This window comes from Nelumbo lutea, chromosome 2 (genome assembly GCF_056320005.1).
Source record: "Nelumbo lutea isolate HS-2025 chromosome 2, American lotus-T2T, whole genome shotgun sequence".
NCBI classification, from domain to species: domain Eukaryota; kingdom Viridiplantae; phylum Streptophyta; class Magnoliopsida; order Proteales; family Nelumbonaceae; genus Nelumbo; species Nelumbo lutea.
Window position 1 is genome coordinate 191,564 of NC_142685.1, and position 13,642 is coordinate 205,205.

The 13,642-nt window shown below is 39.3% G+C and overlaps 1 protein-coding gene across 5 annotated transcripts in view; it reads left to right on the forward strand.

Annotated features, from left to right (window-relative positions):
- Positions 1 to 4,597, forward strand: part of LOC148867957 (KH domain-containing protein At3g08620-like) — a 57,486-nt gene extending 52,889 nt beyond the window's left edge. For 3 of the 5 annotated variants that reach the window (XM_088970711.1, XM_088970708.1, XM_088970710.1), the window contains 2 exons: positions 2,476 to 2,619; positions 4,012 to 4,597. In XM_088970711.1, coding sequence (XP_088826837.1) covers positions 2,476 to 2,619; positions 4,012 to 4,158 — 291 coding nt within the window. In that variant the 3' untranslated portion in view covers positions 4,159 to 4,597. The remainder of the gene's footprint in view (positions 1 to 2,475; positions 2,620 to 4,011) is intronic. The other 2 variants (XM_088970709.1, XM_088970712.1) reach the window with 1 other exon arrangement.
- The last annotated feature ends 9,045 nt before the right edge of the window (positions 4,598 to 13,642 follow it).

The following is a 13,642-nucleotide window of genomic DNA, read 5'->3' on the forward strand; positions in this document are numbered from 1 at the left end:
ACCTGATTCCTCCTTGTTTATTAGATTAGCCTTCCTCTCTTCTAACCTCTCGAATATATGAAGATTCCATTCCTTGATTTTAACTTTTAAATTCCGAAGCTTCCTACGGAATCTAATCCCTTCCCACACAGCCTGGGGGTTATCTTCTTTCCACCACTCCTCAGCCTTTCGCACAAACTCTGGGATCGTTAACCACATATTCTCAAATCTAAAAGGCTTTGGTCCTTCCCCATCTGTCCCTTGTCCGATACATATCGGCTAGTGATATGAGGTGACCTTGGGTAGTTTCCTGCCCATCATGTTAATCCAATGTTCCTCCCAATCCTAGGACACAAGAAACCTATCCAACTTTGAGCACATCGTCTCCTGACAATTAGTCCAGGTATATCTGTATTGTCCAATCCCTATTTCCTTCAATTCAAATGTCTATAAAATTATTAAATCTTTTCATGCTGGTGGTTATCCTTTGTCTCGGATTGTTCGATTCAGCAGGTATATCTGTATTGTCCAATCCCTATTGTCCAATCCCTATTTCCTTCAGTATGTTTGCTGACACTGAGAACCTACCTATTAATTCCTCCACACATTCCACCATATTCTCATTCAACATAGTGACTATTCCTCCTGAGGCACCACACGACGGGGCCATGGTCCATCCAATGTCTCTGCTTCCCCAAACACTCCTTACCCACCTTCTATCAATTTCTTATGCTTTAGACTCTTGGAGCATCACAACATCTGGCTTTTCTCTCCCTAACACTTCCTTTATGAGTCTTGTCTTTGCTACCCTCCCCAGTCCTCTAACATTCCAACTTATAATCTTCGTTTCATCATCACATCATTTATCCCTGCCTTATTTTTTATCTTTAGCCTCTCCTTCTACCCAGGGGCGGAGCCAGGAAATTTTTATAAGGGAGGCCAAAACTTAAATGAAGGTATGGGTGGACCCATAGGGGGGGCCAAACACTGAGGTAGAGAGTGGGGTAGGAAAAAAAATTACATAGAAAGTTGTAATATAGTTGAGATTTTCTGAACCACAGGGAGGGCCATGGCTCCCCTGGGTCCCCCCTGGCTCTGCCCCTGCTTCCACCTATCCCACCATCCTTCACCCTCTTGCCCCACCCTCCTCTCTGTTTTTTCATCTCCCTTACCTGCCTTTTGCCTGGTTTTCCTCCTCCAAAAAACTCCTTCTGAGTCTTGTCTGGGCCTAATTGCGAAAATTTCAGCCCATCTTCTCAACCCATTTCCTTAGCTTTATTTCCTCATCAGATTCACCCTCCCCATGATCCTCAGCTTCTTTCCCTCTACCTTCTACCACCCTTGTTTTCCTTGCAACATCTTCTCTGCTATCCCCAACAACATCAATTGCTGCTACCTTCCCCACCACATAACTTGCTTCCCTGTCAGTCTGGGCACCTTCAGTATTCTGGGGCTCTGTGATATTGGTTCTCGATTGTAGTGTCTGCAGGGATAGCACAATCACCATTAGTAACCAAAACCGGATTCACACAGCTACCTTGGATACTTGGTAAACCTGGGTTGGTTGTAGGATGGCTCAGAGAGGGCACAAAGATGGCGTCCCCGGTTCCCGACTCAGTGGGTGTTGCTGGTTGGTCAATGTCTTTCTGAATCATATGGCCTTGGCCTGGGTCTGGCACCTTGACCTTGCTTGGTGTGTTGGTACTTATCTCCTGGCTCGCCTCACTCATCCCTATAGATGTTCCCTGAAGCTGTCTATGGCTCTGGGTTGGTTCCTTCTCCTTTGACGGCAGGTTTTCTACAGTGTCCGATGTCCTTACGTCTATCATCGGTTTCAGACTAGACTGAAACTGAGAGGCTTGATCTTCTAGATTAAGGTTGAAAAGGGCTTCCATGTCGCCCAGCTCCAGAAAATGGTCGCTTCCAACTATAGAGTTTTCATCCAAACAAGAAATCTCAGATTTTTCCTCGAGTCACACCAATCTCTCATTGGTGATTCACGGAGGACTGGTAAGCGAGTGCACGTCTACTAGAAGCCTGTGGGCTGTTTCATCTTGGAAACCCATTTGAAAATACCCGGTTCTCATTACTAATTTTACAACATATTAACTGTTCAAAATTTTAAAATTTTGAAAGATATAGGAAGATGCTTTTTTTTTTTTGAAATAGTGCTTGTTTTTGAAACATATAGAAAATGCTTATTTGAATATGTAGTAAGGTCTTTTTGGTGGAATATATTCCATGAACATAAGGTGATGGCGACAGGAACCGCCGGGGTGGGGGGAGTTTAGGCTCTAAATTAATTTGCCACATGGAAGATTTCTCGGTCATTTAGCTCAATAAACAGTTTCAACTGGTAAACCTGTTCTCTATGCATGTCCACATGCATCTATGCCTGTGTATGCATTTAGCATACAATACATACACCTTTGCTTGGTCTTTGAATTTCCTTTATAACTTTTGTGCTGAATCTTTTCATTTTCCTTTGCCCATAAGGAGGAGAAGCTAAGGGGAAGACCAGGTTACGAGCACCTCAATGATCCACTTCACATTTTGGTTGAGGCTGAGTTACCTGTCAATATTGTTGATATAAGGCTGAGACAAGCCCAAGACATTATAGAGGAATTGCTTAAACCTGTGGTATTTATTTCTAATCCAAACCCCTTTCTCAGATTCTAGTTGGTAGTTATACTAGTTTTATAGTTGGACCTCCTATTGCAAGGTGATACAATTGTAGGAAATACAAACATCATTCGACTAGCTCAATGTAAATCTTAGTAAGGCTACCCAAAGAAGTAAAATGACCTGGGCTATCTGTATGCTAAACATGACATTTCCATGGGACTATCCTTCCTCAAATTCACGTTATAAACAATATGTATGTTCAACTAAGCTAATGATGGTTAGTTTTTGGCACAGATTTTCTCCTTTGTTATGCCAGCAACCCTGCATTTTGCATTCTGGGTGGTTCCCTGCAGTCGAGTCTTGCTTTATATTATGAACAGGGCACCAAGTGGTGACTCCTAGCCTCTCAGCACGTATGCCATATGATGATACCTGGGATGAGGATAACTTGGCCTCCATTCTGATTTGACTTTCTGTGAACATGTTTATCATGTTGTAGTTCCTCTATTTCTGTTAGATGGCTATATTTTATTAAAGAATGAGAACACTAATAGACAAGGCATGGGATCAATCGCATCTTCACCTGCAAATTCATACATGAGAATAATATGTGAAGCAGAAGGCTTAACCCACTGTCGTAACTCTAACTGGAATATTCCTCTCTGCCGAGTATTTGTGTGAGATGGTTTATGTGATTCCATCTCCTTACACTAAGAAATATGTGAAAAGCTAGGGAATTCATTTGACAGAATGAAAATCTATGATCCTTTAGTGACGTGTGAGTACATGATGCAGATCTGAGGAGTCTGATCCAGCTGTAATTTGTAAATGAAGATCAATTGTTAATCGTGTTGTATTCTTTTGGATGCCCAAAGAAAATAAGGCGAAGATCAATTACTTTAATGCATGGGAGTGCAAATGAAGAAAATGCAAATTCTCGTTTAATTTTGTTTTAGGTTTTATTTTATTCTGCTTCATGTCTTAATTTACTTAATTTGTACTGCATTCAAACAAAATAAGCTAAAATTTGAAACAAAAATAGGTCAGAATTTACACTCGAATCATTTGCACTGCCATAGTTTTACATCAGTACAAATTTATTTGTATTACAACCAAATGCAGTTTAAAGAGAAATCCAAACATTGGAGAGTAATTTGACTTCTGCCCATTACTGGTGAAATTTTGAATGGGCCAACAGACATGTGCTTCATTAAAAGAAGTTTGGTTAATGGATGAGAAAGAGTAGTCACTTAGATTGGAGTTATTTATGTAGGGCCAGTCAAATGTTGTCTCCATTTCCTTGCATATGCATCATGTGTGAAGCTTGTTATCATTTGCCTACCAGACGCCTTCCAACAGATAATTATGGGCATTGTTTTACTCATGTTTTACATCTTCCACATTCAGGATGAGTCACAAGATTTCTATAAGAGGCAACAGCTACGGGAACTGGCCATGCTCAATTCTAATTTTAGAGAAGAGAGCCCTCGACCAAGTGGTAGTGTCTCTCCTTTCAATTCAAATGGAATGAAGCGGGCAAAAACTGGGCGGTAGATGAATATTCCCTTCTCTTCAATGGTTTCTCAGATCACAGACGCTGGTGACATATGTACCTCCCAAGACATCTAACTGCAAAAGATCAACAGAAGGGAGGGGTTTGATGGAACTGGTTGATGAGTTTTCTGGTGGGAATTTCTTTGTGACAACAGGAAAGGGGTAAAGTAGATATCCACTACGGTTTTTATTGGCTGTAGTTTGGCTTTGATGATGTCCATATGTTTGTTGTAAGCTTAGGGCATTTATTAGTTTTATTTTTGTTTCACTAACCTCAGCTTATGGTTTGACATGTGTGGGAGATGTATTAATTGTGCAATAGCAAGCCCTAGTCCAAGGGATCTTCACTTGAGTCTGTTTGTTAACTATGTGAGTCGTCTGACATTTTTTCTTTAACAAATGGTTATTTTCATATTTATGAAACAGAAAATTTTAAGTATACTTGGAATTTGGCTTCTCCTGGTTTGGTTTCTGTGCATATAGGATTCTAAATGTGGGGTATGGAAAGTATGTCAACTGTTTTGTTCATTGGTTGTACCATTTTATGGTTAGGATTTAAGTGTTCATCCAAGAATTGGCCTGGTGTTGTATGAGTTCCGGAACTATAGTTGGATAGTATGTGATCTCGTTTCCTTCCGATGGTAGGATATTTCAATGGTTTGTATTCAGGGTACTATAGTGTCAAGATGTGTAAATAGACCTTCTCTAACCAATTGATTAGTGCAGATCTAAATATAAGCCAGTAAGTCCATTCCATTGTTGCAAAGTATGGGACAGTAGTCTATTCTATTTATGGACGATGTAGGCTGCCCAATGCAGTAATGAAGGAAGGAAACTTTATTTGATGTTTGGTATCTAAACATCATCACATGGTATCCAAGTTGAAACAAGTTCCCCAACTTTGAAAAAACTTGCAAGGAGATCCTGGAGGCTGAGATCGTTCTGCACTCTAAAATCTTAGAGCTGAATTTGGGGTGTTGAGCTGGTGAAAGGACCGACATCGGACATCTACCTTGTTATGAACCAGGTAGTGTTTTCTTTTTGTTTTAATTCTCGGTTTTCTGTTACTGTACTGGACTGTTGGAGCCACAGCAACATGTGATTTTCAGTTTTCTATAACATGGATTCTGAATGATACATACTTATTGGAAACCTCTGCTCTGAATAGTGATCTGAGCAAGGTGCCTTTATCCACATCAGTTGCGTGGACTACTCTGAAATGCATTTATAACTCATTTGTTTGCACTGAATGGACGTCTGAGATTTAAGAAATGACTTCACTCTATGAAGAAATGCTCATGCACTCAACCATCTCTCTTTTGTTTCTCTTTGGTTGGTGGAACCATTCTTACTAATAAGCCATTTTCTTCCCATTGTTCCGTTTTTTTTTTCTCTTCATCTACACAAAGAAAACCTTATAAATTCATAGGGGTAGAGGTAAATGTGTAAAACAATCTCTTTCAAATAGTATGATTTCCAAATATTTCTAGAATGCAACTACATTCAGAGGATAGAAAGAAAAGATATGCAAACCACATCTGTTCCAGCAGGGGGGGTTATGATTGTGATGCTTCACTATTCAACGCCCCCATGGTGAATCGGGGCGGCCTATCACCAAATACCCCAAAAAAGTTATTAATGCTCTACCCATAAAAAGGTACAAAAACAAAATTTTCTTTTCTTTTCTTTTCTTTTTTTTTTCCCAGTTTCAAAGAGGGTTTCTAACATTTAAATTTATTGGAATCCTCTAAATCTTTGTTTTTAGCGTTTCAGTGACACTGAAAACGAGATCATCTCCGCCTCAAACGCCCCACAGCACGTTCTGCCGTGTAGTGTGAACATCTTCCGATGATGATATCATTGAGATTACTATCATCAGGAGATGTTCACAATACACGGCGAGATGTGCTGTGGGGCGTTTGAGTGGAAACAATACGTGTTGTACCGTAAGATACATGTCAACAACCAACACATTGAACCAAAGATCGAGGGGATGCCACCATTTAGTACGTGGTTTCATGTTATTGTTGTCATTGTTGCCATGTCCATGTGGAGGCACAAAGATATGCAAGCCACATCTGTTCTCACCCTATTTGGTTTGTTCGGTTAAAAATCGAATTGAATAAATAAAAAAATTAAAATTTGAATTAAAAATGAAAATTGTATCAAAATTGAAATATAAAAATCTGAAATAAAAAAAATTAATTCGATTTTTAGTTATTTCAGTCAAAATTGAAATTTTAATAATATATTATATATTTTATTATAATATATATATTATGAAATCAAGATTCATTATATTATATATTAATATATAAATATATCATATATTAATATATAAATATATCATATATCAAATATTATATATCTATTATATATACTAAAACGGGAAGGGTAGGGGTTTGGGCGATGTGGTCATTTTTACTTGCAGGAAATGGTATTCGCACGTAAATTTGATTCAACCGTGCCAATTTTATTCAAATGAAGGTCCATTTCATCTTTCACTTCTGTCTCTTAAACAATCTAATTACGTGTTGCCTACTCTTTCATCTATTAGTACGTGTTGCCCATTCAAAGTTCTACCATTTCATCAAATCAATTCAATGCTGGTTAGGTTAAGGAGTATTAGTACGTATTGCCCTCCTTCACCCGCAAATTTACCACCCAAGCAATGCCCTTCTATCATAGGCTGGCGTACACTAGACCCAGCAGTGTAAATCCACTTCAATCGCCTTTGGCCACAGTTACGAGAGCGTTATTCCTGAGTTATGTGCCAACGGACGAAAATCCTATAACTTGTTGAACCAGAATTTATCGATTGATGTGGAGAATTCAGCGGCTCTGAGCCTCCACTTGCGTGTGGGCTCATTGTTGGCCGAGTTGTTTGTGTCGACATCAACTGCTGGTCCAGATGGGCAAAATCAAGAGACCTTGTTGGTCTTCAACTTGGATTCGGAAGTTTCAGCAAATAAGCTTAAAGAAAGTTCTGAAGTTTTTGGTATGAATTACCAATGAATAACCAAATACCTACCCTTAGTATTTACATGTAATTGGCCTACTGATGATATAATTTTTTAGGTTTTGATTGATTTAATATTCTCTTTTTTTGAATGTTTTAACATATCCTTTTCAGTGGGAAAACAAAGCAAGAGTAAATCTTTTTCGTAGGTTGATGGTGATAGGGTGGCTTATTTATTTATTTATTTATTTTTAATTCACAACTTTTTTATTGAATGATTTTATAATAATTTAGGGCCGGGAAGGAATTGAGAGAGACGCCATCCAAGCGGTTCGTGGAATTCTTTGATGTTAGAGATGCAGTTAGAGCTCCTTCGTCCTGTTGGTCAAGGAAGAAGGTTATTGAACGCTACTGCTACCAGCGCCACCAGCGCCACCAGCAACACCAACAAAACTTCCACCGTTAGCTTCTAATATTAACACAAGAAGCTCCTACCACACAAGGAGTAGGAATTACTCTCAAGCACCAGCACCTCCACCATTGCCCCCCTAGATTTTTGGGTTAGTCAACATTCGATTCTTCTCTAACACAGCCTTCTCAAACTCAACACCCGATTAAGAAACAAGGTTTTACTAGTACAAATATTGCTAATTGAAACAACAACTTGAGATCAAATTATGGAGCTCCAGAAGCCTGGTACCCTAGGTCCATAGACCGATTCAATTGCTGAGAATCTTGGACATATAAGGGTTTCAAACAACTAGCTTACGGGTTATTTTCCACAATCCATTGGCAACTTTTCTATCAGTCAGAAGCTGTTCTCCAATAACATTCCGACTGAGATAACTAGGTAGGAACGGTTTTATGTTGGAGCTGGGCCCAGGGACTTTTATTGCCTCTTTCAGTAGGTAGTGTCACTCCTGTGTTACTTCGCTAATTATATATTATATATTATATAGCAAAGTTCAGTTAAATAAGCTAACTGAATTTCTAGTTCTAAAAATTGAAATATTCAAAAACTGAAACCAAAATTTTTTGGTTTTAACCAAACAATGCTCACCCCTAGCTGCTCTTATTAAATAGACAATTGTTAATTGGCCATATTAAGCCATGCTGATGTGTTCCTATTCTTGCTTAGGGATGGAAATTTCTACCCTACTTGGTGGGTATCTACTCTGTCGAGGTGTTTTTTTTTTTTTTTCCTTGAAGGATGGGTTTTGGGATTCTACAACCTATCCAGGTATGGGTATCACATAGTATTACGCTGAATCAAGGTTCAAAAAATTGTTATGTATTGGCCCGATATGCCCCTACAGAGGGTGTATCGGGGTTTTGACCAGTTTAGGGGGTGGAGGAGACTTAAACTGCCCCCCTTGAACTGGTTTTGAAAAAAAAATAAAAAAGTAAAAAAAAAAGACTAATACTGTCCAATATGCCTCTATCGGGAGGATTCTCCCGGACCTGCATATTGTTGGAAAGCATATAAAATTTATATATAAGGTGTCGAATTCAATAATATTTTGAATTTCATGGGGAGGGTTTTGCATTTTCATGTGCAAGGAGGGTTTGGGTTCTCAAAATCCAACCCATTACAGATTTTGGGGCAAATATGGACTAGGAGGTTTAAGGGAAGGATAGAATCTAGAATTTACAAAAAGCTCCCTGAACCCACCTAGTTGCTATCCCTATTCTTGCCTCAAACCATCAATGGTCATCCCTTATGACACCCCCAAACACAAACAATGTAGCAAGGTTTTTAAAACTGAACCGGACAACGAACCAGTTAGGGGTCTAGTTCTTGGGTCGAATGGTTTGATCGTTCGAACCGAACAGATGGCCTATTTTGATAATAAAGTAAAAGAATTTATAAAAAATGGCAAAATTGTTAGACAGTTCGACTACCTGGGTCAGCAGTTTGTTGATCAAATCAACGTTTTTTGGCAAAATAATGGTTTGAGAGTAAAACGGAACCAATCACCTTATCAATTCCCGATTTTTCAGTCTGACCGTCTGGTCCAGTACGGATTTGAAAACCATGCAACGTAGTGATGGAAAATTGGAAATAATTTCACACCCGAACTGCTTTTTATTTTTCATCGTTGTCGTGCCATGTTTCATTGAGGGGTTGCAAGGGAGTAGTTATCATAGATGAATATTTAAATCATTTTTAAGGGTAAACTAGTAGGGCCCCATGCGATGTTTGAGAAATTCAGAAACTTGATTAATTTTATTAATTGATATATTTGAAAGAAGTCAGGATTAATTTTATTCATTAATCAACCCAAGCCCAATCCGAGTGCATCAAAGGGTTGGGCTGAGGTTGGAAAAATTGAGCTTGACTTCAGGTTCGGGCCTTAAGCTGGATTTGGCCCAAGTTGACCATAAGCCCGGCCCAACCTGTCCGGCGTGCACCCCTACAGACCACTGACGACTTCATTGCGCATGGAATCAACCGACGGACCGCATGGAATCAACCGACGGTATTCATTTTCTTCTCCTCTTGTTATTGTTTGCTTTTGAATGGTTCCAAAGCCGAAGTTATACCTTGAACTCCAAATCGCGGTACCCTGATCTCCAAATCGAAGCCCCAAAAATTAAAGCCAAAGGATGCACGTTCTACGTATACAGATCTTTAATTATGATTGGAAAAATAGTGAAGTATTGTAATTAGAGCTTTAGAGCATTCGAACTCACAGAAATTTAAGCCCAAGAACTGAGAAGAGAAAAGTGGAGGAACATGAAGTAAGGGCACGAGTGGTTCTCACAGAAGAAAAAACAGGAGCCCTTCTTCTTCTTCTTCTTAGAAGGCCTAATTTAAGGTTTAAATTATAAAATGTATTTTTTTTATCAGCAAAGTTAGTAGTTACAAATTTGGTATTTGAAATATATGCTTATCTTGAAATTGAAAGAACCTGTATTATTATTCCTTTTTATTCTTCGATTGCTTCAATGCTCCACTTCTTGTTAATATTATGCAATTTGAATTGTGCTTAGTGAACTTCCTGCCTAGGCCTTATGTTATATTAGTGTTATGTAATCCCTTCAATGCTTCACATGTCAAATAATCATGATACAGGGCTTGATCATTACACCCTGTCCATCCTCATAAACCTTTGTGACTTGGATCTGAACCTTGTGCTATCCTTCATTGATCGTTTCTACTAATACTTTGGTTGTATACCATCAAAAGAGGAAAATGGCTTCACATTTCGTTTTATTTTTGGCTTTGTTCAGCCATATTATGTAGAAGAAGATAACATTTGTTTTGATGTGCCACCTTGTGAACCATAGGTATAATAGTAACTGTATTTGTAATCATATACTGATTGTATCCATCAAAGTGGACCAATGGAGAATTGGAGACATCATAGAAAAATGAAGGATGCTTAATACAATCAAATGATTGCTTTGCTATCATGGTCGTGATCATCCAGTCCTGTCTACTTTGCAACCTCTAACCTTTATATTTTCTATTGACATGGATTTATTCTTCCCTGAAAGAACTTTGATGCAACTGATGATGAAGTTAATCTCATCAGGCAAGTTAATTTTCACTTGACGGTTTTGATGGTCCATTGTTTGGTGCGATGATAAAATCTGGACGGACAAGCATGAAAACTTGGGTTCAAGCCTTAAGTATTCACTTAATGTAAAAAAAAAAAAAGCCAAAAGTTACTCCATGCTAACCTTCCTATACCCCACATAGTCGGAGTCGGCATCAGCTACTTGGTTCAAAATATTTAAGATCGTTATATACCATTATAAAACGCTTCATTTCTACTTTCTAGTGTTCAAAATGTTCATTATCATCCTAGTTTAAACTAAAGAAACAACAGAAATAGAGAGATATGAGGGAATAGACTTCACTGAATTGGAGCATTGAAGCTAGTGATATTTATAGACTGTAGTGAAGAGTTTGGATCATACAATGATATGTACAAGATAATAAAAGAAAGCTAGATAGAGTACATGATGGATTATCTTGATCTTGATTTACAGTCCTTATCCTTATCTTTTTCAGAGTCCAGATTGGATTTGGATTGGTTAGAGGTTCAAGATCTAGTAGGATAACCTCTAGGAGGATTATCTCCAAAGCTGGTTTGGTCGAGGGTTATCTCCAATATGCCCCCTCAAGCTAAACGTCTGGATGTGAAGCTTGGACCGGAGAAGACTAAACCGTGGTGTGGCTAGAGGTTTTCTAAAAATGTTAGCTACTTGATTTTCAGAGCAGAGATACCGAAGGGATAATTTGTTAACCACACAAAGATTCAGGAGGAAATGAAAATCAACTTCCACATGCTTGGTTCTAGTATGGAAAATGGGATGAGCAGCAAAATAAGTAGCACCAAGATTGTCACACCATACCGTGGGCTTGGAGACTGGAAACTTGAGATCAATCAAAAGAGATTGAATCCACAAAACCTCAGTGACACTATTGGCAAGAACCCAAAATTCAGACTCTGTGCTTGAACGAGGTACAGTATGTTGCTTCTTAGAGCTCCAACTTATGAGGTGATGACCCAAATAAATAGCAAAGGCACCCGTAGACCGACGGTCATCTAGACAGCTGGCCCAGTCAGTTTAGCAGAAGCGAAGTAGAGGATGCAACAAAATGCAAACCATGATCTAGGGTTCCTTAAGGTAACACAAAATATGTTTAACCGCAGACCAGTGTTCATCAGTTGGAGTTTGAAGGAACTGACAAACCTTGTTGACTGAGAAGGAGATATCCGGTCTAGTGAGAGTGATATACTGTAGTGCACCAACAATGCTTTTGTAGTCAGATGGATCGGAGAGAGGGGTGCCTGATGTCTTGCTTAGCTGAGCAGATGCTGCCATCAGAGAACTATAGGGTTTTGTGCCATCAAGTTTGGTGTGGTGCAATAGGTCCAAAATGTACCGTTTATGCAATAGATCAAGACCAGCAGAGGTCCACTATGCCTTGATCCCAAGAAAATAATGCAATGTGCCAAGATCCTTTACAGGAAAGATGACAGAGATCTACTGAAGGAGAGATAAAACAGTAGATGGAGAATTGCATGTAACAATGATATCATCGAAATACACCAAGATGTAAACAATAGTAGACTTATTCTTGTAAATAAATAAAGAGGGACCAACCATAAAGTTGTGAAACCCAAATGAAGAAGAGTGGAAGCCAAATGAGAATACCAGGCACGAGAAGCTTGCTTGAGTCCATGCAGGGCCTTTTTCAGCTTGCAGACATAGTCTGAGTAGTCAAGACGTTCAAACCCCTTGGGTTGGCGAACATAGATGTCCTTTGCTATAAGTCCATGAAGAAAAACATTGTTGATGTCTAGTTGCCGTACAGACTACCGATGAGTAATGGCAATAGCTAAAATGGTATGAATCGTTACTGGTTTGACTACCAGACTAAAGGTATCAGTGAAATCAACGTCAAATACCTGATGAAAACCTTGAGCAACAAGTCTGGCCTTGTACCACTCTAAAGAACTGTCTGATTTCCTCTTAATTTTATACACCCATTTAGTACCAACTACGTTCATAGAAGAATAATACGACACGAAATCCCACGTTTGATTTTTCAACAGAGCATCGAATTCCAACTACGTATCCAACCTCCATTGGGGAGACTCGGCTGCTTCTGTATAGGAGCAGGGCTCTGTTTCAGAGGAGAGAGAACTAAGTAAGATGGCTGGAATGGGATACTGAGTGGTGAGATGTGATCGAGCAGGGAGAGTGCCATCCAAAGAATGAGTGGTCATAGAATGCTGTCAAGTAGGTGGTGGTACAGCTGGTGTGTGAGCCAACAAGTCCTCCATCGTACGAAAGCGTTGCTACTTGCGGACAAGAGCTTGTACAAGAGAAGAGTTCTTAGCCGAACTGGAAGTGGTACGATTAGGAAGAGGTGCTGCATCTGGCAGCCAAACCGAAGGAGGAGATACTTGAGATGCTAGGATATGTGAAGGTACACGTAGATAGAATCCCGGTTGAGCTGCTATACTGGTGGGCGATGGAGCCAGAGGAATTCCAGGAAATAGACCTTCAAATACCACATGACGGGCAATAAATTCTCGACCTGTCGACGGGTGAAGGCACCTATACCCTTTATGAGAATGACTGTAGCCAAGGAAAATACACTGCAAAGAGCGGTATTGGAACTTATGGGCATTGTATAGTTGAAGAAGGGGATAGCAGGTGCATCCAAAACACTACAGGTTGTCTCTATTGCATCAGCCCTGAAGGAGAAGGGAAGCTTGGAGGTAGCCAGTAGAGCGAAAGTGGATTCAACAATGTGATGATGTTTCCTTTCGACTGTTCCGTTGTGCTCATGTGTGTGTGGATAGGACACCCGATGGGAGATACCCTGTAAGTCAAAATAAGAGGAGAGCTTGCGATACTCCCCTCCCCAATCAGATTGAAAAGCATGAATTTTGGAATTGAAGAACAATTTAACATGGCGTTTAAATTTTAAAAAGACCTCATAGACATCAGATTTTCATACTAAGGGATATATCCAAGAAAATTTTGAATAATCATTAA